Source organism: Lynx canadensis, chromosome D1 (assembly GCF_007474595.2).
Source record: "Lynx canadensis isolate LIC74 chromosome D1, mLynCan4.pri.v2, whole genome shotgun sequence".
Classification (NCBI taxonomy): Eukaryota; Metazoa; Chordata; class Mammalia; order Carnivora; family Felidae; genus Lynx; species Lynx canadensis.
In genome coordinates, this window is record NC_044312.2 from 77862986 (window position 1) to 77890503 (window position 27518).

General features: G+C 36.7%; 1 protein-coding gene across 2 annotated transcripts in view; it reads left to right on the forward strand.

The window, feature by feature from the left end:
• The window catches only part of ANO5 (anoctamin 5), a 91255-nt gene that overhangs the window by 41245 nt on the left and 22492 nt on the right, over window positions 1–27518 (forward strand). For both annotated transcript variants that reach the window (XM_030333175.1, XM_030333176.1), the window contains exons 10-13: window positions 12520–12654; window positions 13004–13109; window positions 13206–13266; window positions 25870–26021. In XM_030333175.1, the coding sequence (XP_030189035.1) occupies window positions 12520–12654; window positions 13004–13109; window positions 13206–13266; window positions 25870–26021 (454 nt within the window). The remainder of the gene's footprint in view (window positions 1–12519; window positions 12655–13003; window positions 13110–13205; window positions 13267–25869; window positions 26022–27518) is intronic.

Sequence of the window (27518 nt, forward strand, 5' to 3'; positions counted from 1 at the left end):
AATTTCCTTTTACGACAAAGTGGAAGCTCAAGTATTTAATCAGATGACAGTGTCTAGCTGAAATTTAAGAACTTTTAAGTTTTTCATTTTCTTATAATAACTTATAATTTATAGCAAGTTATACTGCCTTTTCTGATTCAATAGTGAAATAATATTTTTATTTATTTAAAAAATTTGTATTGTTTATTTAATTTTGAGAGAGAGAGAGAGACAGAGCAGGTTTGGGAAAGGGGCAGAGAGAGAGGGAGATACAGATTCTGAAGCAGGCTCCACGCTCTGAGCTGTCAGCCCAGAGCCCAACACGGGGCTTGAACTCAGGAGCAGTGAAATCATGACCTGAGCTGAAGTCGGCCACATGCAAAACATGAATCTTGATCCTTTCCTATACAGAAATTTAAACTAACTTGAATGGATCAGGGAACTTAGTGTAAGGGCTAAAAATACAAAACTTCTAGAAGAATATTTAGGAGAAAAACTCATATGGCCTGAGATTAGGCATGGACTTTTCACAAAAGACATAAAAAGCCCAATTTAAAAATTCATAAATTGGATTTAATTAACATTGAAAATGTCTGCTCTCTAAAAGACACCGTTCTAAAAATAAAAAGGCAAACCACAGACTGGAGAAAATACTTGCAACACACCTATCAGTAAAGGACATCTAGAATATTGAAGGAACTCTTAGAATTCAATAATGAGACAAAATCTCTAAAAATGGACAAAAGATTATAACAGATACTGCACCAAAGAAAGATATTTATGGATGGCCAATTAGTACATCAAAAGATGCATAACATCTGTATTCACTAGAGGAATAAGAGTTAAAATGTTTGCCATTGAGATACCACCACACCACCCACTATAATAGCTAAAATCTAAAAGATTGGCAACAAAAAGAGCTGACGGGTGTGGAACAACTTGAAGACTCAAAGTGCTGCTAGAATGCCAAATGGAGTAGCAACTGTATAAAAAAATTTGACACTTTCTCATCAAGTTAAATACGCACTTTGTGTATGACCAGGCAATTCCGCTACTAAGTCTTTGCCCACGACAAATGGAGCATATATGTCCACAGAAACACCACCGATTGAATGTTTATAGCAGATTAATGCATGGTAAGAAAAAACTGGAAACAACCAAAGGCCGCCAATGGGTAAATGGATAAACAAATTATCATATATTCATACAATGGTTTTTTGTTTTTTTGTTTTTTTTCCTCTGAGAGAAATTACAGATAGATGCAACATCAAAGGATGAATCTTAAAAGCATTATGCTAAGGAAAAGAAGCAGGCCATGGAAGGCTGCATAGTCTTAGGTTTCCATTTATAAAACATTCTGGAAGAGACAAAACTATAGGGACCTAAATGAAAGTAGTGGTTGCCCAGATCTGGGGTTTGGGGAAAGGGTTAGATGCAAAGGACCCTAAGGGAACCTTAGGTTCCATCATCTGAGATGATGGAAACTCTCTATGTGTTGACTCTGGTGGTGGTTACCTGAGCGCATGCGTCTGAACTTACCAAATTATGCGCTTAGGTGTATGCACCCCAATCAATTTGATTAAAAAACAAAAAGAAAGAAACACCACTCCTCTTAAAGGATTAACTTTCTGGGATAGAGGGTGAGCTAGGGTTTGGTGGATTCCTCCTTGGAGAGATGAGCACCGTTGGCCTGGAGGAGCTGGAGTCCTTACACAGTGGCCTGGAAGCGGTGTTGGACGCTGACCCCCAAAGATATTCCCAGTATATGTGAGACATATCTGGGGGACTCCGGGGACACCGGAAAGGAAATGACGCGGGAGACGGGGGGGCCAAGGCCTGCAGTTGTACAGGTAGGAAGTGGCAGTTGAATAGTGGATTCATCAACGAACGCGACGTGATCTCATTGATACGGTGTACCAGTCCTTAAGCTGTGGTTCCTCAGCTGCTTCATGAAATTGAGGATGGAACTCTCAAAATCACGAGTATGCGTTGCCACTTGGCTCACTGGGACTCTGCCAGCAGGAAGCACTGGAGGAGGAAACAAGGATCTGTTTCTGTTGTTTTTTGTGGGTTTCCCGTTTGCTTCCTGTGAGCGAGCGATTCCCCAGCAACGCTCCTAGTCCTGGATGGGGCAGTGCCTTCCTGTTGCTGAGGCTGCACGCCGCGTACAGTTTTCCCGACCCTTGCAGACCCGACCCCGTCTGACCTGCTCTGAGGTCCCAGCACGAGCCTGCCAGGACCTCCTTCTCAGAGACCTGGGTCCCAGCCCCACTGGCCCCCTCCCGTGACTTTAGAGACACCAACAGCAGCTATGAACAGCTTCTTCTGAGATGACATTCAGCTCCGTGGAGCCCCGGGTTGTTTATGACAACTTCGGTCATCCAAAGTGTGATCCTGTTTCTCAACTCTATAGTTTATGTTTTCTTCCTTGCTTCTAATAAGTCCCCCATTTTTTATATGAATTTTGACTATCCAGCTACAAATCTTGTTTGATTTCTCCACTGTTTTCACTCTGCTTAGTAATAAACAATCTGTGGGGAAGTTCGGCTACTCATTAAAATTTCTCCCTAGACACAGCATATAGAATGGTTCTCACCTGAACCAATATTCACTGTTTTGGTTGCAACGTGAATTTCCAACTGTATTATTCCTTCCTTGTTTAATTGTTGTCACTCAGCATCCTTTTACCCAACTTCCATCAGGAGCCCTGGGAGCTGGATCCTATGTCTTTATAACATTGCTCCTTTTTCCTCACCAGAACTCTACCCCACTCACTTCACACGTTAAGATTTATTTCAGTTTGTTTTCAGTTTTAGTGAAAACCCAGGAAAGTGGCACTCTATCCCTGATCCCTTTCATCCCATTCCTTGCCCTCTTTTCTTATATATTATCCCTTATAACTGGCCAACTTCTCCATTTTCTGATTTATCTTTATGAAAAGAAGCAGATATATGTATTTTCTGAACTTTCTTTTTCATTTTTAAGTGGCATTCTATATAGACTCTTCAGCAATTTGCTATTTTCACTTAATACAGTCTGAAGATCAATCCATATGCATTCATTGAGCCACCCTCATCCATTTTTCAGCTTTCTGGTACACCATTATGTGTACTTGGACATTGAGGTAGCCTCCCGGATTTCATGATTACAAAGTGTTTCCATGAGTAAAAATGTACCTGTGTATTTTTGTATTGTTGAGAGTGTGTTTTCAGGGTAAATCCGTATGTATGAGGTTGTTGGGTTGCAGGGTAAGTGCGTATGTAGTTGTGTTACATATCGCCAAATTTCCCTTCACTGGGACTGGACCATTGGGAATTCCCACCAACAGTATATGGAAGTGCAGAGTGCACGATTAAGTTTTCTAATTCTTGCCAGCTGACTGGTGGGAAGCAGTGTTTTAGTGTAGCTTTAATCTGTACTTCCCTTATTATGTACACAATTGAACATCGTTTTGTATGTTAAGGGATAGTTTTGTAGCTTTTTAAATGAATAGTATATTCATATCTTTTGTCTATTTTTTCTATAGGATTTTTGCCTTCTTTCTCAATGTTTTTAAGTTTTTAATATACTGAGGTTTTATTACCCTTTATCTGTAGTATGTATTCTTAGTATTTTCTTCAAGTTTTCCATTTGCATTTTGACTTTGCTTATGGGTTTGTTTGTTTGTTTTTTTAACTTCGTTTGGTTCTTGCTATGTAGAAGTATTTTCTCATTTTTTTCATGAAGTCAAGTTTATCAAAATTTTTATTACATTTGGATTTTTAGAGACAGAATGCCTTTCTATACACTCAAGATATAGAGGATTTCACCTACATTTGTTTTACTTGAATAGTTTCAATTTTAACGTTTAGATTCCTGATCCATTTAAAATTTATTCTTACATATTTTGTGAGGAGTATATCTAATTTTATCTACTTGTCCCAAACCATTTATTAAGTTTATTGATGTTGCAGTAATTTGAGGTATGACCTATATCTTCAAGGTTTTTTTTAATGTTTGATTTATTTTTGAGAGCGAGTGTGAGAGGGGGAGGGGCACAGAGAGAGAGGAGGACAGAGGACACAAAGCAGGCTCTGTGCTGATGGCAGCGGGCTCAAACTCGCGAATAGTGAGATCATGACCTGAGTGGAAGTCCGACGCTCAACTAAGTCACCAGGTGCCACGTATCTTCAAGTTTCTTTTAAAAAAAATTATTTATTTTGAGAGCGAGAGAGAGGGAGGGGCAGATAGAGGGAGAGAGAGATCCTAAGCAGGCTCTGGGTTGTCTGCGTGGAGCCCGACTTGGGGCTCGTACTCACAAACCATGAGATCATGACTTGAGCCAAAATCAAGCATCTGACTTTGGCTCAGGTCATGATCTCACAGCTTGTGAGTTTGAGCCCCGAGTCAGGCTCTATACTGACAACTCAGAGTCTGGAGCCTGCTTCGAATTCTGTCTTCCTCTCTCTTTGCCCTTCCCTGACTAGTGCTCTGTCTCTCTTTCAAAAAATAAATAACATTAAAAAAAAAAAAAAAAGAGTTGGATGCTTAACCAACTGAACCACCCAGGCACCCTGGTACTCCCTTCATCTTATACTAGATTTCTATATGCAGTTGAGTTTATATGAATGTCCTGTTTTATTCCTTTGATCTAGCTAACTACTCATGCATCAGTACCAGGCTGTTTTAATTATAGCACTTTGGCTGTAGTATGTTTTACTATGTGGTGTCTTTGAGTATGTTTTAAAGTCTGTTTGGGCTCATAAACCTCATCATGGCTTTTACTCTCAGTGTTTCTTTGTATATTCTGCATGTTTATTCCTCCATATAAACTTTATTATCAACTTGTCTAGTGCTTAATAAAAAGAAAAAGATCACTGGTATTTATAAGGGATCACATGAAGTTTATAGTTTAACTTAGACTGGCCTGATAGCTTGGTGATAATTCAGTCATTCTAACCAAGGAAAAGCCATGTTAAGGAAAAGATAGGTCTTTGTCCAAACCTACTTTTGGGTTTTTCAAGAGTGTTACAGACTTTTCTTTGTATACATTAGGAAACTTTCCTAAATTTAATCTGAAGTATTCTATACTTTTGTTGCTTTATAAATTTATGTATTCTCTTATAATATATCTTTTAACTTGTTATTATTTATATATTGAATGCTATAATTTTTGCATCATAATTTTATATTCTGATGCCTTAATTTTTCATTGAACCACTTTTATCATTGATTCTTTAAGGTTATCCAGGTATATTACCATGTCATTTTTTTTTTGAGAGAGAGAGAGAGCACGTGTGAGAGTGAGTGGAGGAGGGGAGGAAGGAGAGGGAAAGAGAGAATCTTAAGTAGGCTCCACTCACATCCATCTCAGAGCTTGACTCTGGCTTGATCTCAGAACCTTGAGATCATGACCTGAGTCAAAATCAATACTTGGACACTTAACTGATTGAGCCACCCAGGCACCCTGCCATGTCATTTTTAAGTAGAAGGAGTTTACTTTTTCTTTACCAATTCTTAGGTCTCCAGTTATTTTCTTTTGTTCAGTTGCATTGGCTAGTAATTCCAGGACATCTTAAATAGTAATGGATAGTGGGTGTCCTTGCCTTGTGGAATGTTTCCAGTGTGTCCTCGTAAGTAGAACATTATTTTGGCCTTGTCCATTGCTTTATCATTTTGCTAGGAAGCTTCGAGAGTTTCTTTTTTTTTTTTTTTAATGTTTCTTTATTCTTGAGAGAGAGACAGAGACAGAGACAGAGACAGAGTGTGAGCAGGGGAGGGGCAGGGAGAGAGGGAGACACAGAATCCGACCATGCCCTGAGCTGTCAGCACAGAGCCCAAGGCCGGGCTTGAACTCACAAACCGTGATATCATGACCTGAGCCGAAGTCGGACGCTCAACCAACTGAGCCACCCAGGCGCCCCTTTTGCTTGTTTGTTTTAAAGTTTGATTGTTTTAACACGTTATGTTTTGGAGTTGATTATTCTAAGTCAGTTTTTCCTGGTTCCTCCTGGATCCTTTAATGCGTACCTTCTATTTTTGTTTTTTTGTGTGTGTTTGTGTGTGTGTGTGTTTCTGGAAAATGTTCTTGGGTTATAGTTCTAAAACATTAGTTCAAGTATTTTAATTTTCTTTGGATTCCAATTCGTTGTATGTTTGGTCTTTTTTGCCTGTCTTCATACCAAGTAATTTCTCTGAGATTCTGTTTACTTCTGCGTGTTATTTTCATACTTTTGAAAGGTTTCCTGTTTTTCTTATCATCCTTTATTAGATTTTCACTGAACCCTCCCTTTCTTCTCTCTCTTGAATACCTCATAATTTCAGCATCAATTCTGATATTACAGTATATGATTTTACTTTTTCCTCTCTTTATGGAGTTTCCTCTATTTATTCCATTTCCTCCCACTGTTAATTTTCTATTCCTGGTATTTTCTTATATCTTCAAATATTTATTTGAGGACATTTTAATTCAGTTTGTAGTGCTTTATTACACTATTTCTTTTGTTCTTTTGGGAGAATATTCATTAGCTGAAATTATTTGTTTAACATTTTCAGTTTTTGTAACATAGATTTGTATGGCTATGGTCTGCTTTTGTCTGTCTATATTTAACGCACATAAAGAGTTTCTAGCATTAGAGGGCACTCTTCTCCTAGTTCTTTCCTATTCCATGCATTTCTTTTATGGGTGATGGTATGTGCTTACCATGTGCTATTTCCCTCATTTCTACAGGATCCTAACTACCTCTCTTATTTTCTTTCTCTTTACTGCAACAGCTTTAAGAAGTACCACCCTTTATAACTGATTATTCCCCCCAAATATCGCTTCTCTGAGATGGACTCTTGCAACTGTTGCTTATTTTCAGATCCCCTCCTTTTGCCCAGGACTATGAATTTCCATGTCGCAGATAGGTTCAGTGTTGATTTAGTTTTTTCCCCCCCAGCGAGTGATTTTGTGTGTATTTGTCTAATGTCTCCACCTTACTTTACATTTTTTTTTTTTTAAATTAGAATTTCCTAAGCATCATCTTCACTGCTCTTTGGTGCTTCAGATTTGTGGCAGCAAGTGGCAGGTGGTCTGTTGGATATGGGTTTATTTTTTTACCTATAGGTAATTTGATGGTCATGGTGTTCTTTGTCATGATGCTGAAGGCCTGTATCAGGTGTGGTTTTATTTCCTCTCCTTGTTGACTTTATGGTTTTTAGGAAAAGTTTTAGAGATTTGATGGCACTTGATAGCAAGAGGATAAAAATAAAAACATCCTTAAGAAGAGAAAGGAATTGTCCATAGATGCATGATTACAATGCACAAATTCCTTTAATTTTTCAAGTTACTATTTTTGAGAAAGAGAGAGCAGGAGAGGGGCAGAGAGAGGGAGAGCGAGAATCCCAGGCGGGCTCTGTACCGTCAGCATGGAGCTTGAACCCACGAACTGTGAGATCATGACCTGAACCGAAATCAAGAGTCATACACTTAATTGACTGAGCCACCCAGGTGCTCCACACAAATTCCCTGAGTGAACATTTATTAAACATCACTGGATATCAAGCAAGAGAGTAGGGCTACAAAGATAATCAGAACATCGTTTCCTAATATGAATATATTCCCAGGAAGACACAGAAACGTATAATTATAACAGAATGATACTCATGGAAGAACAGCATAGAGGAAAAAGCACCCACTTTTATGACAAGCTCAGGGAAAATTTCACAGCACTGATTCTTGAGCTGCCTCTTGAAAGGTAAGTAGCAAGTTGCTAAGTAAGCAAGTGGGGGTAAGAATGTCTCAGACAGAGAGAAGTACAGAGTGCTGGGCTAAGAAGGAATATTGCACATTTATTTCTTCGTGTAGGAGTAGAAGCAGGTGAAACAATGTTTATCAGCAACGTCATGCAGGACACTGCTAAAAGAAGGGATAAAACTGTTGAAGGAAGAAGAGGGCAGGTTCAGTTTTTTGCTCTAAAACCATCACTGCATTGGAAATAAGGACACAGTTGAGAGGGATGCAAGACTGAAGTCAGGGAAGTAAGGAGGCTATTACAAATTTTCAGTGATAGGTACTGACAATCATATCCAAGGTATTGCTAATAGAAAATAGGGGAGACTATGGATTAACAAAAGATTTTTGTGGCAAAATTTATTGCACTTTGTAGATGGCTGGATGTGGAAGATTGGAAAAAAAAAGGCATAATGACTTCGGATGGCTAGAAAGAGATTGTCTATTTATTTGTTTACTTATTTATTTATTTATTTATTTAAAAGTTTGAGAGAGTGCTTGCACATGCACTTAAGTGGGGGAGGGGAAGAGAAGGAAGGAGGGAGGGGGAGAGAGAGAGAGAGAGAGAGAGAGAATCCCAAGCAGGGTAGCAGGCTCCATGCTGTCCGTGAAGAGCCCAAAGCAAGGCTTGATCATGACCTGAGCTGAAATCAAGAGTCAGACGCTTAACCAACTGAGCCACCCAGGTGCCTCTAGGGAGAGATTTAGAATTTAGGCGTCCGATTTTCTGGATTTCACATATTCCGTGTTACCTCTACACGAAACTTAAGTTCCATATTGAAATATTTGTAAATAGGTTTGCTCTCTTTTGGGGACTTACCATTTTGTCATATTAGATTATGTTTTCAAAGAAAAAAATGGGAATACCAAGGTTGCTATCATTGGATTATCAGTCTTTAATTTTAATTTTTTGGTAACATTTATTTGTTATTGAGAGACAGAGACAGAACATGAGCATGGGAGGGGCAGAGAGAGGGAGAGACACAGGATCCAAAGCAGGCTCCAGGCTCTGAGCTGTCAGCACAGAGCCTGATGTGGGGCTTGAACTCACAAACCATGAGATCATGACCTGAGCTGAGGTCATACGCTTTACTGACTAGAGCCACCAAGGCACCCCCAGTCTTCATTTTTATATGCCCTCCAATCCTATTTTATCTTGCCAATTTAAGAGCTCTCTATATTTTTTCTTTCGATAACCCCTGTTTTGAGTGGCTTAATACTTGATATGTAGCTATATAGTAAATAGCTTAGAATATAAGTATATTTACAGTAAATACAATGGTGCTATTAAAATGCTATTAAATGTAACAGCTAAGTGTCTCAGATGTTCATTAACTCACTATAAAATGAATCACTGTATTTTTATTTTTTTTTAATGAATCACTTTAGATCAAATGTTTGCATTTGTTTGTTCATTCCTCAAGCCTATATTCAGTTAAATTTTATCATCATTCTTTTGATTATTTGCTGTGTCTCAGACTAAGTCTTGGGAATCCAATATTAGACCAATGCTTTCTCACAAAATCTCACAATGAATGTCTTCTACCTGTCATGTGCTATTTAGATGATATGGGGCCACAGATGTGTTCAAAGTCTAGTAAGTAAAACAGGTTAAGAATGCCCTAAGTGTGAATATAAGGCACATTTTTCTAAAAATAAGTACTTAAAAAAAGAGTTCCCTTTATATTTGAGTCTTTATAGAGTGTCTCATGTTATTAGATTTCTCTCATTTAATTGTTATGAATAGTGAGATAATTTAACATCTTAAATGTTATTTCAAATTTTTTTTTTAATGTTTATTTATTTTTGAGAGAGAGAGACAGAGACAGAGTGTGAGCAGGGGAGGGACGGAGAGAGAGGGAGACACAGAATCGGAAACAGGCTCCAGGCTCTGAGCTGTCAGCGCGGAGCCCGATGTGGGGCTCAAGCTCACAGACTGTGAGGTCATGACCTGAGCTGAAGTCGGACGCTTAACCGACTGAGCCACCCAGGCGCCCCTTAAATGTTATTTCAATACTGTGTACATTTTTACCATAATATACATCTAAGATATGTCTTTTGCTTTTTTACACTCTTAGGAGATGGTTTAGTTGTTAATCTGATTGTTAAGCTTCCCAAATCCATGGTTTAGTAAAATAATTTCTATGACTCCATATATAATAAATCCTCATCTGAAAATTTCTATAAATTTTAAAGAATTTTTTAATACAAATAAAGGTCTAGAGTTCTTGAAGCCTTTGTTTTTTCATTCTCAAGGAATAAGATTCTTGATATTTGAAAGTAAGAAAAATGTAGTTCTTTAAAAATAGGTTGTTGTGGGGCGCCTGGGTGGCTCAGTCGGTTAAGCTCCGACTTCAGCTCAGGTCACGATCTCGTGGTCCGTGAGTTCAAGTCTCGCATCGGGCTCTGGGCTGATGGCTCAGAGTCTGGAGGCTGCTTCGATTCTGTGTCTCCCTCTCTCTCTGCCCCTCCCCCGTTCATGCTCTGTCTCTCTCTGTCTCAAAAATAAATAAACTTTAAAAACAAAAAATAAAAAAAAAATAGGTTGTTGAACTAGTTTCCTTATGAATTTCCAAAGAATTTTAGGTTAAATCTGTAGCAGTAATCTTGATGTCTTAACTTCAAAAAATTATTGGTTTTGTAATTTTTAAAACATCAAGTGGAAATAGATATGGTAAATAGTAAATTCCACAAAATCAAATATTTTTATCCTTTATTAAAAGAGTTTGATGTTATGCAGTATTGCAGTAATTGCTATATTTTTCAGCAAACAAAAAGAAAAAAGAAAAAACGAGTTCATGTATCCTAAGTGTAAGTGAAGCTAAGGAAGTTGTGAGTGGCAAATTAACAAGAGAAGAAGATGGGATTATAATTTAACTTCAAGTTTGTAGTGATTTGAGGAGCAGAACAAGAGAAAACAACAGTGCAAAATGTTTATAATCAGTGAAAATAATGAAAAATGGTATAAGCATAAAGATGCCTATTTAATTAGAAGAGATTAGGAATTTTGAAAACTGAAGAATATGAGGTTCAATAAAATTAGTATTGAATATGAGAAAATATTTAAATATTAGGAAATTAAGTTTATACCTTTATGTTCCTAGTTGCCTTTTTTCTGAGCATGCATGGAAGTTGTAATTTAATATTAAGTGATGTAATAGACTTATATACAGCATGCTATTAGAAGCCAAAAGGATCATATCTACCTACCTTGGAAACTGCAGAAAGGCTTCACAGATTTAGTAACCTGAGCTCTATATGAATTACGAAGATTAATCTGTTGTTTTTTTAACATTTATTCATTTTTGAGAGACAGAGAGGCATAGCATGAGCAGGGGAGGGGCAGAGAGAGAGGGAGACACAGAATCCGAAGCAGGCTCCAGGCTCTTAGCTGTCAGCACCGAGCCTGATGTAGGGCTTGAACTCATGGACTGTGAGGTCTTGACCTGAACCAAAGTTGGACGCGTAACCAACTGAGCCACTCAGGCCCTCCAGTTTTGTTTTGTTTTGTTTTTAATGTGATTTTCTGAGACAGAGAAAACTATCTTCTTTGCTTCCTTAAGAGATTCCTGTAAGGGGGACTTTAAAATAAGTCAGTCAGAGAAAGATAAATATCATATGATTTCACTCATGTACTATTTAGGAAACACAACAGATGAACATAGGGGAAGAGAAGGGAAAGTAAGATAAAAACTGAGAGGGAGGCAAACCATAAGAGACTCTTAAATGTAGACAACAAACAGGACTGCTGGAGGGGAGGTGGTTGAGGGATGGACTAAGTGGATGATGGACATTACGAAGGGCACTTGGTGGGATAGGGACTGAGTATCATCTGTAAGTGATTCATCACTGGATTCTACTCCTGAAACCAATATTCCACCATATCTTAACTAACTTGAATTTAAGTAAAATCTTGGAAGGAAAAAAATGCAAAGTTAAAATTAAAACAGAACAAAACTTGGTTTAAGACTTGAACATTTGTGACAAGTAATGCTATAATTTTTCAACTCTTTGTAAAGCAAGAGCTGAATTGCATATTTTATGGACCTTTTTTTAAATGTTTATTTATTTTTGAGAAAGAGAGAGAGGGAGACACAGAATCCAAAGTAGGCTCTCAGCGCAGAGCCCGACCCAGGGCTTTACCTGATGAATTGAGAGATCATGACCTCAAAGTCGGATGCTTAACCGACTGAATCACCCAGGGTCCCCTTTATGGAATTTTTCTTAAGCAGCCCTTTTTAATTCCTTAGTTTGCTACCTCTATCACAATTCTATAAACATCTATCAGAGATCCAAAATTGGAGGGAGATGCAACTTTATACATATAACCACTCTTGATGAATGTGGTGAGAGTACCTTCTTCTATATTAGAAAGAGAAATAAAGCGAAACTCCATGCAGATTAGGAATGTGATTTTGATTTGTTAATTGCTAGAAGTTACATCGCAGAATGTTCTACATTTTAGTACATTAAAGTCTCCTGAAACATTGGAAGCTTTTCAAATTTATACTTATTATTTCAAAATTAAAAGTTAACTTACATTCAGTTGGCTTCCTATTTATATGTGTTAACTCTTTTGGTCCTTGCACCACTTCTTTGGATAAGCATCGTCTTATATTTTAGGACGTGGAAACCAGAGTTCAGAAAGTTTAGTAACTCTACCAAAATGACAGGGCTAGAAAGCAGTGGAGCCAGGAATACATGTCTCTTCTGAATACAAAACCAAGGGTCTCTGGATTGTATCTTTCTCTTAAACTTTGATACTATTTTTTTACCTTCTTTCATAGGGATTATTATGGAGAAAAGATTGGCATGTATTTTGTCTTTCTTGGATTTTACACGGAAATGCTGTCCTTTGCGGCTGTCGTTGGCTTAGCTTGTTTCATTTACGGCTTATTATCAATGGATAATAACTCAAGCAGGTACGTGCAACTGAATTGCCCAAACAGAGAAAACATCTTGATGTCATACTAACTGAAACAACTGCTCTTATTATTTCCCTGGCATTTGTTTCAGAGTGTCTCCTGGTGGCAGCAGATAATTGATATTTCTGATAAAAACCCAAATGTAATGGCTGCCCTCACCTAGTGCCTTACAGAAAATCTATAAATGATCAGCTCTAAAGATTCTGTTTCTCAAAGCATGACTTGACCTACTACAGAGATTGCTGCTTTATTGTCCCTTCTGCCATATTTGAGAAGCTGTGTAAACTGTTGTTCTATCACCTAAAAGCACATCACTTTTAAAATCACTTTGCTGTCCCCTCTGCAGCACTGAAATCTGTGACCCTAAGATTGGAGGGCAGATTATCATGTGCCCGCTCTGTGATCTAGTGTGTGATTATTGGAGACTAAATACTACGTGTTTGGCTTCAAAGGTATGTATGTATTGTGGTATGGGAAAAGACTTGGGATTTCTCTTTTTGTATTGCGTTTGATACTAAATAGTCTTTGTGATGTTATTGTTTTTGCAGATCTCGCATTTGTTTGATAACGAGTCCACAGTGTTCTTTGCAATATTCATGGGAATTTGGGGTGAGTAAACGGCCACATAAAAAACAACTCTCTCGGGGCGCCTGGGTGGCGCAGTCGGTTAAGCGTCCGACTTCAGCCAGGTCACGATCTCGCGGTCCGTGAGTTCGAGCCCCGTGTCAGGCTCTGGGCTGATGGCTCAGAGCCTGGAGCCTGTTTCCGATTCTGTGTCTCCCTGTCTCTCTGCCCCTCCCCCGTTCATGCTCTGTCTCTCTCTGTCCCAAAAATAAAATAAAACGTTGAAAAAAAAAAACAACAAAAAAAACCAAAACAACTCTCTCCATGTTATGTGTTATATGGTCATATAACATATACTGATGGCATATCTTATATACCAAAGGTGACATGGGATCTTTGTGTGTTTGCTAACTAACAGTACACTACATCAGTGGTCTGTATTCCTTGGTCTTTGGTCCAAAAAAGGTCTTTATTCATCATCTGTTTATTTCTCTGAGAGATAATATAATTTTTGAAACTTTGTATATATTCAGCTCACACCGTCTCCCAGTGCTATGATAAAAAAAACAGTTCAATAAGTATGTAATTCAGGAGAGAGTACACATAAATATTTGCTGGCTGGAAAATACTGAATCATAGATACAAAGTTGAACAAGAATCAACAACTGTTGAGGGCTGTTAAATCAATGTTTGAGTCCAAATTCCCTGTGTATAATTCTGGTTCCAGCTTCCAGTTATATTTGTTAGAAATCTTCCATATAAAGTAGAATTCCCCTTAATTTTGGAAATGTCCCAGTGTTTCATCTTTTTTCTTCTTTTTTTTTCATCTTATTCCTGCTGTCAGTGAGGAAAATATTTTACGTAAAGACTAACTCAGCAGGAGGAAACCTAAAGACTTCCAAAACATGTCCCAAATTTCAGGGGACTCTGGGAAGAAATAGATTTTTTCTTTCCAATTAAAAAAATTATTTAGTAATCACAAATATGTGTATTTAAAAACTGGGCAAGGGAGCGAGGGTAGCTCAATCCAGGGAAAAAGACACCAAAATTTGTGGATGTGTGTGAAGATTTATGGGTTTCCACCACTTGTGCTTGGCTGCTCTGCTCTGAAGACAGTGGCCTCGATTCAAAGAACAGAGAATAGTCAAATCTTACCAGCAGTTCTCTAATAACCCCGACGTTGTTAAGTACAAATACATCTTTATCACGTAGCTGCCAAATTTTTCCTCGATCATTACTTGGAATCAGCAGTGAACGAGAGGTACACAAATTACAGCAAATATAGTGGTTTTCGGTTGTTTGCACATAGAGAGATGGTGTACCAACACCAACCTCATACTTCATCACAAACAGAGACACAGCCATATGCGGAACACCCAGACACTTGAAGTATTTTGAGGAGGTGTTACCATCGGTTCTTTCAGAAAAGTTTATGTTAGTAGTGAATTGGTTTACCTTTGGTTTTTGAGGCTCGTGGCCGAATTCTAGGAAAGCAGAACTTTAGAGATATTTGTTTTAGTACAGCCACTAATAAATCATTAAGCCGAATCAAAGGATGCGTTGGCAGAATAGATGTGAAGAAAAAAACATTCTTGGTTAAAGGAATAACACTAGTTCAAGAGGTTGAGACGTGAAAATAATGCTTCCTATGCTTTGTAGTGGCAGATAGGAAATGCTTTTTATTTTTTTAAACTTTTTGTTCATAATGAAAATACACACTCATCATAGGAAATTCAAGTAGTATATAAAAGCAGGGAGAAAATAATGTTAAAGTTACTAGAAATGGAAACATTATCATGGCCATAGTTTTTCAGAATCTTTTCTTCCATGTGTGTGGGCATGTGTGTAAATATAATTTTACATAACTGATATACATAGTTTTAAATCTATATTTTTATTTAAAACTGAGTGACGAGACTCCTTCCAGGGTAACAGATATGTGAATGTGTGTGTATATGTGTGTGTGTGTGTGTATTTATGACTGAATGGAATTGCCTTAAAAAATTTTTTTAATGTTTATTTATTATATAGAGAGATAGAGAGAGCAAGGGAGGAGCAGAGAGAGAGGGAGACACAGAATCCAAAGCAGGCTCCAGGCTCTGAGCTGTCAGCACAGAGCCCCACATGGGGCTTGAACCCACAATCATGACCTGAGCAGAAGTCAGAGGCTTAACTGACCCAGGTGCCCCACTGTGTCCATTTTCTAATCAGATTAGTTTTGTTTTTGTTTTTTTTTGTTTTTTTGCTGTTGAGTTGTATGATTTCTTCAGATATATAAAAAATGATATTAGCCCCTTATCAAATACATAATTTGCAAATATTTTCTCGCATTCTGTAAGTTGCCTTTTTATTTTGTTAATGGTTTCCTTTCCTGTGCTTTCTAGTTTGTTCAAAGTCTTACTTGTTTATTTTTGCTTTTGTTGCCTTAGCCTTTATGTTAAATCCAACAAATCATTGCTTTGACCAATGTCAAGGAACTTACCCACTATGTTTTCTTCTGGGAGTTTTATGGTTTCAGATCTTAGGCTCAATCAGTCCGTAATCTATTTTGAGTTGATTTTGGTATATGGTCTAAGACAGGGATTTGGCTTTGTTCCTTGGCAAATGAATATCTAGTTTTCACGAAACCATTTATTGAAGAAACAATCCTTCCCACATTGAATATTCTTGGCTCCTCTGTGAAATACTCGTTTATCATACATGCATGGATTTATATCTGAGCTCTTGATTATGATCTGTAGGTCTATGTGTCTGTTTTTATGCCACTATCATCTTGTTTTGATTACTATAGCTTTGTAATGTAGTTTATAAAGTGTAATTGCGATAGCTTTGAAATCAGGAAGTGTGATGCCTACTGCTTTGTTCTTCTTTCTGAAGACTGCTCTGCCTCTTCCAGGTCTTTTGTGGTTCCATACAAATTTTAGTATTGTTTGTTCTATTTCCCTGAAAAATGTCATTGGAATTTTGATAAGGATTGCATTGAATCTGAAGATTGCTTGGGTAGTATGGACATTTTTACAATATGATTCTTGTAGTCCGTAAGCATGGAATGTCTTTCCATTTATTTGTGTCATCTTGAGTTTATCAATATCTTGTAGTATTCAGTGTACATATCTTTCACTTCCTGAGTTCTGTTTATTACTAGATATTTTATTCCTTTTGATTCCATTAGAAATGGGATTGTTTTCTTTATTTTTCTTTCTGATAGTATGTGGTTAGTGTATAGAAACAACTAATTTTTGTATATTAAGTTTTATCCTCAAACTTTACTGAATTCCTTTATTCTGTTTTTGGTGGAATCTTTAGGACTTTCTTTTTTTTTTTTTTTTTAAAGTTTATTTATTTTTGGGACAGAGAGAGACAGAGCATGAACGGGGGAGGGGCAGAGAGAGAGGGAGACACAGAATCGGAAACAGGCTCCAGGCTCTGAGCCATCAGCCCAGAGCCCGACGCGGGGCTCGAACTCTCGGACCGCAAGATCGTGACCTGGCTGAAGTCGGACGCTTAACCGACTGCGCCACCCAGGCGCCCCTCTTTAGGACTTTCTATACATAATTTAATACCATCTGCAAATAGAGACAGTTTTATTTTTTTCTTTCCAAATTGTATGCCACTTATTTCTTTTTCTTGGCTGATTGCTCTGGCTAGGACTTTCAGTAATCTTTGAAAAAAAAGTGGCAAGAATGGGCATCCTTGTCTTGTTACTAATCATACAGGAAAAGCTTTTAGCTTTTCACCACTGAGAATATTAGCTGTGGGCTTGTCCCATATGACTCTTATTATATTGAGGTACCTTCCCTCCATACTCATGTTGTTGAGAATTTTTATCAAGAACTCTGTCAAGTGCTTTTGCTGTATCAGGTGAGATGATCATAAGTTTTTTTTTTATCATTTTTGTTATTAATGTAATATACTGCATTGATTGTGCATATAGACCATCCTTGTATCCCTGGAATGAATTTTACTTTGTCATGGTGTATGAACCTTTTAATGTATTGTTGAATTTTATTTGCTGCTATTTTACTCAGGTTTTTTGCATCTGTGTTCATCACGGACATTTGCCTGTGATTTCTTTTCTTGTAATTTTCTTGCCTGGCTTTGGTATCACAGAAATGCTGCTTCCTAAGATGATTTTGAAAATCTTCCCTTCTCTTATAATTTTGGCAAGAGTTGAGAAAGGTTGACATTAATTATTTAAATGTTTAGTAGAATGCATGAGTGAAGTCATCTTCTCCTGGATTTTTCTTTGTGGGGAGGTGTTTGATTACTGATTCAAGATCTTTACTAGTCATTTGTTCAGAATTTCTGTTTCTTCATGATTCAGCCTCAGTACGTTGTGTGTTTATAGGAATTTATTTTTTCTTCTAGCTTTCCCAATTTGTTGGCGTATACTTGTTAATAGTAGTCTTTTATGATTATTTGTATTTCTGTGGTATCAGTTGTCATGTGTTCTCTTTCATTTCTAATTTTATTTATTTGGGTCCTCTCTCTTTTTTCTTGGTAAGTCTAGCTAAAGGCTTATGTAATTTGTTTATCTTTTGAAGAAGAAAAACAGCTCTTAGTTTCATTGACCTTTTGTATTGTCTTGTTAGTCTCTATTTTATTTATTTGCACTCTGATCTTTGTTACTTCCTTCTTTCTACTAGCTTTGTGCTTACTTTGTTCTTTTTTTTCTCATTCCAGGTAGTCTAAAGTTCAGTTGTTTATTTAAGGTTTCTCTTATGTCTTACTTAATACATGCATTTATTACTATGAACTTGCCTCCTAGAACTTCTGTTGCTGCAGCCCATAAGTTTTTATATGTCATATTTCTATTTTCATTTCTTTCCAGATATTTTTGTTTCTCTTTTGATTTCGTTTTGAGACATTGCTTGTTCAGAAGCATTGGTCTAACATTTGATCTTTCCTAGGGAACATTCCATGCACACTTGAGAATAATGTGTATTCTGCCACTGTTGGGTGGAAAGTGCTGTAGGCCTCTGTTAAATCTATCTTATCTAACATGTAATTTAAGTTGAATGATTCCTTATTGATTTTTGTCTGAATAATCTATTCATTGTTGAAAGTGGGGCTATTGAATTTCCCCGCTATTATTTTTTAATTTTTTTTCATGATTATTTATCTTTGAGAGATAGAGACAGAGATGGAGACAGAGCATGAGCGAGAGAGGGGCAGAGAGAGACGGAGACACAGAATTCAAAGCAGGCTCCAAGCTCTGAGCTGTCACCATGGAGCCTGATGCAGGGCTTGAACCCATGAACCATTGAGTCATGGCCTGAGCTGAAGTCAGACACTTAACCGACTGAGCCACCGAGGCACCCCTCCCTACTATTATTATATTGCTGTCTGTTTCTGTCTTCAAATCTATTAATATTCATATTATTTCTTTATGTGTTCTGCTGTTAGATGCAGAAATATTTACAAGTATTATATCCTGTTGCTTGATTGACCTCTTTATCATTATGTAATGATTTTCTTTGCCCCTTATTACAGCCTTTGTCTAAAGTCTGTTTTTTTCTGATGTAACTAACCTTGCTTTCTTTTGGTTTCCATATATTTTTTCATCCTTTCATTTTCAGTATGTGTGTCCTTAAAGCTGTAGTGAGGCTCCTGCAATTCACACAGTTGGGTCTTGTTTTTTATTCATTCAGCCACTCCAAGATTTTTGATTAGAGAACTTAGCTTATTTATATTAAAGTAATAATTGTTAGGTGTAGACTTCCTTTTGTCATTTTGTTAATTTTTTTTGTTAATTTCTTTGTTTCTTTCTTCTTTTGTCATTTTGTAAATTTTTTTTTGTTAATTTCTTTGTTTCTTTCTTCCTGTCTTGTCCTCCTGATAATTTTTTCTAACATATGTTTATATTACTTTCTTTTTATCGTCTGTGTATCTATTATAAGTTTTGCTTTGTGAGTACAATGAGGCTTCTATAAAACATCTTATAGTCTCTGGTAAGCTAAGACGAGTTAACTTCAGATACATACTAAGGTTCTATATTTTTACTCTCCCCTCCATGCTTTATGCTTCTGATGTCACAATTTACATCTTTTTATCTTGTTTATCTATTAACCAGTTATTGTGTAGTTATTTTTACTCCTTTTGTCTTTTAACCTTTATACTAATTTTATAATGATTTAGCCATTACCATTACAGCATTAGAGTATTCTGAATTTAACTGTATATTTACCTTAACTAGTGACATCTATATTTTCACATGTTTGCATGTTGCTAACTAGCATCCTTTTGTTTTATATCAAAGAAGTCTCTTTAATACTTCTTATAAGGCCAGACAGACCATCCTAGTGGTGATGAACTCCTTTAACTTTTGTATTCTGGAAAACTATCTGTTCTTCAGTTCTGAAAGACAGCTTGTCAGGTAGAATATTCTTGGTTGGCAGTTTTTGTCCTTCAGTACTTTGACTGTACCATGCCAGTCCCCCTGGCCTGGAAAAGTTTCTGCTGTGAAAATCTGCTGATAGTCTTATGAGGCTGTCCCTTGTACGTAACAAGTTGTTTTTCTGTTGCTGCATGTAAGATTCTCTTTTTGTATATAACTTTTGAGAATTTAATTATAATGTGTCTTAGTGTGAGTCTTTTAGGACTCCTTTGGGACACTTTGGGCTTCTCAGATTTAATATATTTTTCTCCCCATGTAAGGGAAGTTTTCAACCACTATATCTTTGCGTAAGTTTTCTGCCCCTTTCTTACTGTTTTCTTCTTTGGCGAGCCTATTAATGTGAATGTTGGTCAGCTTCATATTGTCTCATAGTCCCTTAAGCTAACCTCATTCATCTTTTTGCTCCTCTAAATGAAGTACAATACTGTGTCTTCAATTTTGCTTATCTTTCTTCACTTGATCTAATCTGCTGTGGAATATCTCCATTGAAATTTTTAGTGCAGTATTGTATTCTTCAGCTCTCTGATTTGTGTTTATTACTTTTGTATGTTTTCTGTCTCCTAGTACATTCTCACTTTGGTCATGCAACATTCTTCTGCCCTTGGTAAATGTCTTTATGACTATTATTTTGAACTTAAAAAATGTTTTTTAATGTTTTAATTTATTTGAGAGAGAGAGAGAATGAGAAAAAAAATTTTTAATGTTTATTTATTCTTGAGACAGAAACAGAGCGTGAACAGTGGAGGGGCAGAGAGAGAGGGAAACACAAAATCTGAAACAGGCTCCAGGCTCTGAGCTGTCAGCACAGAGCCTGACGCGGGGCTAGAACCCACAAACTGTGAGATCATGACCTGAGCCAAAGTCAGATGTTTAACCAACTGAGCCACCCAGGCACCCCTAAAAAATTTTTTTTAATGTTTTATTTTTGAGAGAGAGAGAGCACAAGAGGGGTAGGGGCAGAGAGAGACAGGGAGACACAGAATCTGAAGCAGACTCCAGGCTCTGAGCTGTTGGCACAGAGCCCAATGCAGGGCTCGAACCCACGAGCTGTGAGATCATGACCTGAGCTGAAGTCAGACGCTTAACTTACTGAACCACCCAGGTGCCCTGATTTTGAACTTTTTATGAGGTAAATCATTTATCTTATTTTCGTTAAGGTCAGTTACTGAGGCTTATTTATGTATTTGTTTTTTGTTTTGTTGCTGTTATTTGGAACATATTCCTGTGTTTCTTCATTTACTTTGTCTCTCTGTATTGATTTCTGTACATTAGATAAATTAGCTACCTCTTCCAGTAATGACTGTGTGATCTGGCATAGGAGATGAATCTTTTTGATGAATCCATTGTGAACTGTTGGTTGTTTCTCAAACCTCTGTGATTGTCCCCACCGCCTTCTATGTTCTTAGTGGCTCCCAGTATTTGGGAGTATGCTAAGACCTGTCAGTATCCCAAAGGGGAGGATCTGAGTTAGCACCTGGTTCAGGCTAATTGGAAGCCAGACCTTCAGGAAGCAGCTTTTAAATATACAAGTAGATCCCCTTCAGGAAAGCATTGGAATATTAAAAGACTGCTTAATTATACTGTGCTCTTAAAACTTTTTTCTCCTAGTAGCAGTGTATCTACCAAATACATGAGTAAAGAAATGAATAAATGAATAAAATTTTCTGCCTCATGAAATTCAGTTAATATTAAATTTAAAAATGAATAAATAAATGAGTGAAATATAACATGTTTTTAAGAGGGTCACAATCTAATTGGGCCAGAATCTAATACATACTGTCATTAAATTTTAAGTGCTGAAGAAGTACAGAGGAGGACGGAATTACTTCTTGACTAGAGGAATTGAGATAGCTTTTACAGAAGACCTGCAATTTGATTTGGATTTTTTAAAATAGGAATTTGAAAGGGAAAACAGGTGGCAAAGGTATCCCAAGGATAGAACATTCTGGTGTGAGCATTAACTTACCCTCTGTGTTTTCATTGTAATGAACTATCACCGAGAGTTCCTTTAAGCTGAAGTTTTTGCCAACACCGTTTCCTATGGGACATCCCTCTTCCTCACAACTGCTTTCTTCATTTATGTCAGCAGATTTGCCTTTGCTAAGTTCCTCTGGTTGTATATGTACAGAGTCTCTCAAATGGCAACAATATCAATATTCTCAGTCTTCTATTCTTCCATAACTCCATTTATGTTTTGTTTTCATTTTCCATTTGTTTGATGTACTTACATCTTTGTTCATCAGTTCAATTTTTTAATACCCATTTTTGTAAAATGCCACATGGAAGGCAAGGAGGAAACACAAAGACATGCTTTGCTGTCTGCGCATTAATTGACTAACAAATATGCAGTGTTCAAACACCAGCGGCATTTAAAGTGATGTGATTGGTCACTAATCATGATACACGTCTGCTATTTATATAGTGATTTGTGGTTTGAGGAACTAACAGCAAAATTTGTACTTTATGCAACAGTTCATAGTTAATATACTGTGGTACCTGAAATTTGAGTCATGTTGGGGGGACTGGAGTTATGTAACTAACCCATGGAAACTGAAATCAATGCAAAGCAAGCAATAGTATACTTCTAAATATTTGGAAGAATAATATAAATTTTTTTAATGTTTATTTTCGAGAGAAAGAGAGAGAGAGACAGAGTGTGAGTGGGGGAGGAGCAGAGAGAGAGGGAGACACAGAATCCGAAGCAGGCTCCAGGCTTTGAGCTGTCAGCACAGAGGCCAACATGGGGCTTGAACCCATAAACCATGATATCATGACCTGAGCCAAAGTCAGATGCCTAACTGACTGAGCCACCCAGGTGCCCCTGGAGGAATAATATATTAAGCCATCCCATACTAATGGATTGGAAGACTTAATATTATTAATTTTTCTATACTACCCAAAGTGACCTAAATATTCAATATGATCTCTATCAAAGTCCCAGTGGCATTTTTTTTTACCAGAAATAGGAAAAACAACTGAAAAAATTCACATGAAATGACAAAAGTCTTTTTTTTAATTTTTTTAATCTGTATTTATTTTTGAGAGAGAGAGAGAGCAAGTGGGGGAGGAACAGAGATGGGGGAGACACAGAATCCAAAGCAGGATCCAGGCTCTTAGCTGTCAGCACAGAGCCTGATGTGGGGCTTGAACTCATGACCCGCGAGATCATGACCTAAGCCAAAGTCAGACACTTATCCAACTGAGCTACCCAGGAGCCCCCCCTTTTTTAATTTTTAAAGATGTTTCTATTTATTTTGAAGGAAAGAGGGGGAGAACAGAGGAGGGGCAGAGAGAGAGGGAGAGAGACAATCACAGTTGGGCTCTGTATTGTCAGCATGCAGCGCAGGATGGCGCTGGATCCCATGGATCCCATGAACTGTGAGATCATGACCTGAGCAAAAATTAAGAGTCAGATGCTTGGCCGACCTGCTGAAATTAAAGAGTCAGATGCTTGCCTGACTGAGCCACCCAGGTGCCCCTGGGATCACAAAAGTCTTGAAATAGCCAGGTAAATCTTGAGAAAGAACAAAGCTGGAGACATCAGACTTCTTGATTTCAAAATATATTGCAAAGCAACAGTAATCAAATCAGTATGGCACTGGCATAAAGACAGATATACAGACCAGTGGAACAGAATAAAGTTCAGAAATCAACATATATCGTTAACTAATCTTCAACAAGAGTTCCAAGAATACACAATGGGGAAGGAATAATCTCTTCAACAAATGGTGCTGAGAAATCTGGACATCCACATGCAAAAGAGTGAAATTGAGTCTTTATCCTATATTCAATCACCTCAGCATTGTGTAAAATCTTAAATGTAGAACCTGAAACTATATAAAACTCCTAGAAGAAAATATAAGGGAAAACTTCATTACATTGGTCTTGGCATTGATTTCCTGGGCATAACATCAAAGCTCAGAGAACAAAAACAAAAAACAAGTTTGACTACATCAGCTAAAAAGTTTCTTGCAGCACAGAAAACAGCAGAGTGAAAAGACAACCCATGGAATGGCAGAAAATATTTGCAAATCATTTATCTGCTAAGTGGTTAATGTCCAAAATACATAAGGAATTCCTGCAACTCAATAGCAAAAAAAAAAAAAACAAAACAAAACAAAAAAAAACCAAACAAAAAACAAAACAAAAAGAAAACCCTAATAACCTTATTAAAAATGGACAAAGGACTCAAATAGACATTCTCCAAATAATATATATAAATGGCCAACAGGTATATGAGAAACATTCTTAGTGTAACTAGTTACCAGGGAAATGTAAATCAAAACCACAATAAGATATCATCTTGCACCTGTCAGGATGGCTAATACCAAAACAACAAAAGACAAGAGCTGGTGAGGATGTGGAGAATTCTAATGAATTTTTGTACATTGTTAGTGGGAATGCTAAATGGTGCAGCTGGAAAACAGTATGGAAATTCCTCAAAAAAAAACTAAAAATAGAACTACTATATGATCCAGCAATATCACTTTATGAGTATTTATTCCACATCATTGAAATCAGGATCTTGAGATGTTGGCACTCCTATGTTTATTGCAGCACTAGCCATAATAAGCAAGATGTAGAAACTACCTAATTGTCCATTGATGGATAGACAAAGAAACTGTGGTATATATGTACACCATACACACACACACACACACACACACACACACACAGACACAGACACACACACACACTGTTGATATATACATATGATATACAATTCATCCTTGAAAAGAAGGGAATTCTGCAATATGTGACAACATGGATGAACCTTGAAGACATTATGGTCAGTGTAACATGCCAGTCACAGACAGAGAAATCCTTAATGATCCCATTTACATTAAATATCTAAAATAGTCAAATTTATGGAATTAGTGGAATGGAGGTTGTTGGGAGTTAAGGGAGGTGAGGGAAAAGGGGAGTAACTAATCAGTGGACATATAGTCTCTGTTAAGTAAGATAAAAAAGCCCTAGAAATCTGCTGTATGACATTGTGCCTATAGTCAACATAAAGGTATTGTGGACTTAAAATTTGTTAAGCAGGTTAAGTGTTCTTACGATAAAATAATTTTTTTTAAATGAGGAAAAAATACATAAACGAATGTATACATGAGCAAATAAACAAATAAAACTCTTTAGTAGTCAGGGATATATTTATATTGAAAAAAAGGGATATCGGAAGCAGAGAGATCAGTTAGATGACTATAAGGATACTTAAGGGAGGATATAATTAAGACTGTAAAAATGTACAGATAGAATTCATAATTCCTTGTAATTATTTAAAAGGTAGAGAATGAGTCAGATAAAACATTAAAATTTGAATTTTTCACAGGTGATAAAATTATAAGTTAATATTGTGTTAGTATTCCATTCTTAGATATATGCCCACCAAAAGACACGTGCAAGAATATTCACAGCAATGCTATAATGGCAAAAAAACCTGGTGGTAGCACAAATGTCCATGAACCCCATAATAAACAAAATTGTGATTTATCACATAATGCAATACTATGTAGCAATGAAAATAAGTGAACTTTTGCTGCACACAGCAATATAGGTTGAGTTTACAAGCAAAGTTGAACCAAAACAAAACCTAACACAAAAACTACCTGTGTATGGTGTATGACACGATTTATGTAAAGTTCAAAGACAGGCCAGACTATCCTATAATATTAGAAGCCAGGATATTACACTTACATCTTAGAAGAGTCATAGGGGAGTGTTTCTGGGGTGCTGGTCATGTTCTACTTTTTGATACAGTTGCTGATTCCACGAGAGTGTTTATTTCGTGAAAATTCTTTAAATTGTACAGTTGTGTTTTATGTACTTTTCTGTAAATATGTTATGCTTCAATTGAAAGTTTATTAAAATTATACATACATATGTACATTGAATGATTTCAGTAAAAAGCATGCAAACAAAATCTAGGTGTTAATAAAAGGTTAAGTTTAAACATTCTTTCAGATTATCTGAATGAAGAGAGAGTAATGTGCCTGAATTTTTTTCTTCCTTGCAGGGATTGCTAAGAAATTAACTTGAATTTTTATATAGGAGTTGTTTCAGTGTTTCTACATAGTATTAAGACAACATTTGTAATTCTATAATTTTGTCATTAGAGTAGTGACAGAGAGCCATCATTCAACCAAAATGGTTTTTTAAAGTAGAGAAAAGCACCGGGTTCTTTTTTTATTCACTTGATTTCCCCATCTCTTGATTATATTTGTTCATATACATTTCTTTGCCTACAGTCACATTGTTTTTGGAGTTTTGGAAACAGCGACAAGCCAGAATGGAATATGAGTGGGACCTGGTGGACTTTGAAGAGGAACAGCAGCAGCTTCAGCTGAGACCTGAATTTGAAGCTATGTGTAAACACAGGAAAATAAATGCAGTAACTAAGGTAGATTAGGAAACTGAAATGGGCAGCGTATCTCAATGGACATACCTCCCAAATAATTACGCATATTTTAATTTGCCTTTAAAATATTCTCCAACATATAAATCTTATAAACTTCTTTAGTTGTTTCTAATATGTATTTCAAATATATACAAAAAAAAAGTAGATAGACAAGCGTAATGAACCCCAGGATGGACCCATCACCCAGCTTCAATTCATATTAATTCGCGGACAATCTTGATTCATTTACACTTGTTCCTCCCTGCAACTAGATTATTTTGCAGCAAATACAAGGCATCGTGTCATGAAATAGCATGGGTTTGTAATAAATGATGTAAAAGGAAAATGGAAAATAATGTGTCTGCTGTGTGGGCATATATATATATATATATGTATATGTGTATATATATATATGTGTACATATACATGTATATACGTATATGTGTGTATATATATATGGTATATATATATACACATGGATATGATACTAAGTTAATATGCAAAAATTTAAATAGTATTGTAATAAGATAGTGGACTTATGAGTGTTTTATTAGACCTCATTTTATTCATCTAGTCCTTTTCAATTTATCATAATGGGAAGATCATTGCAGTAGTGTTTGGGCAGTAAAGTCTAGATTTGGGGATCCTTAACTGGCAAATCACCTGTATGTTGCTGACTGAGTAATTTGACTTCTTGGTAATTCTTTTTTTTTTTTAATGGGAAAATAGAAGGTATTTTGCCTTCAAAGACCAGACTCCTGGCTGCATATTCTTAGCGTCCCTACCTTTCCATAATCTATAATCACTGCGTTGCTTGATGCTGTTAAAGGTGAATAGAATATGTCTCTAACACAATCCCAAAACACAATATGTCTCTAACACAACCAGAAAAGTAGATTTTCCTACTTTGTTCGGGACACTATTCTTGTGGTATAATACTCAAAATTATTTTCACAGTTTAGGCATTCACAAAACACTTATTAACTTTTATTGAGACATTGCAAAAAATTGGGTAAATGAACAAAGGGGAAAAACACCTCAGAAAATACATTAACAACTTGGATGGCTGTATGACATTAAGAAAATATATTAAAAGAGACATTGTCCTGATGACATGAAGTGTATCTGTTCCTATTTCATGGTGTAAAAAAACTAAAAGCAGGCCTAAAATTACTGACATAAAAACAATATGTACTGAATGTTTATTTACATTTGAAACCAGCTGAAAAATAGTGTGGATTGATCCACTGTGAATCACCCACTTTAATGGTTTTGAAATCAAGGGATTTTTTACTCACTTGCAGTGCTTCAGCGGTTAAGTACAACCAGAACCCTCACATTTGAGTCTGTACTGGGAACACATATTTGTATGCATGGACACACACATGGGCACAAACAAATATGCATACACAGACGCAAACGTATCGGACACACATGCACACACATATACATAGTCACCTACATGCACACATGCACACACATCCGGGGTTTCAGTCGAGC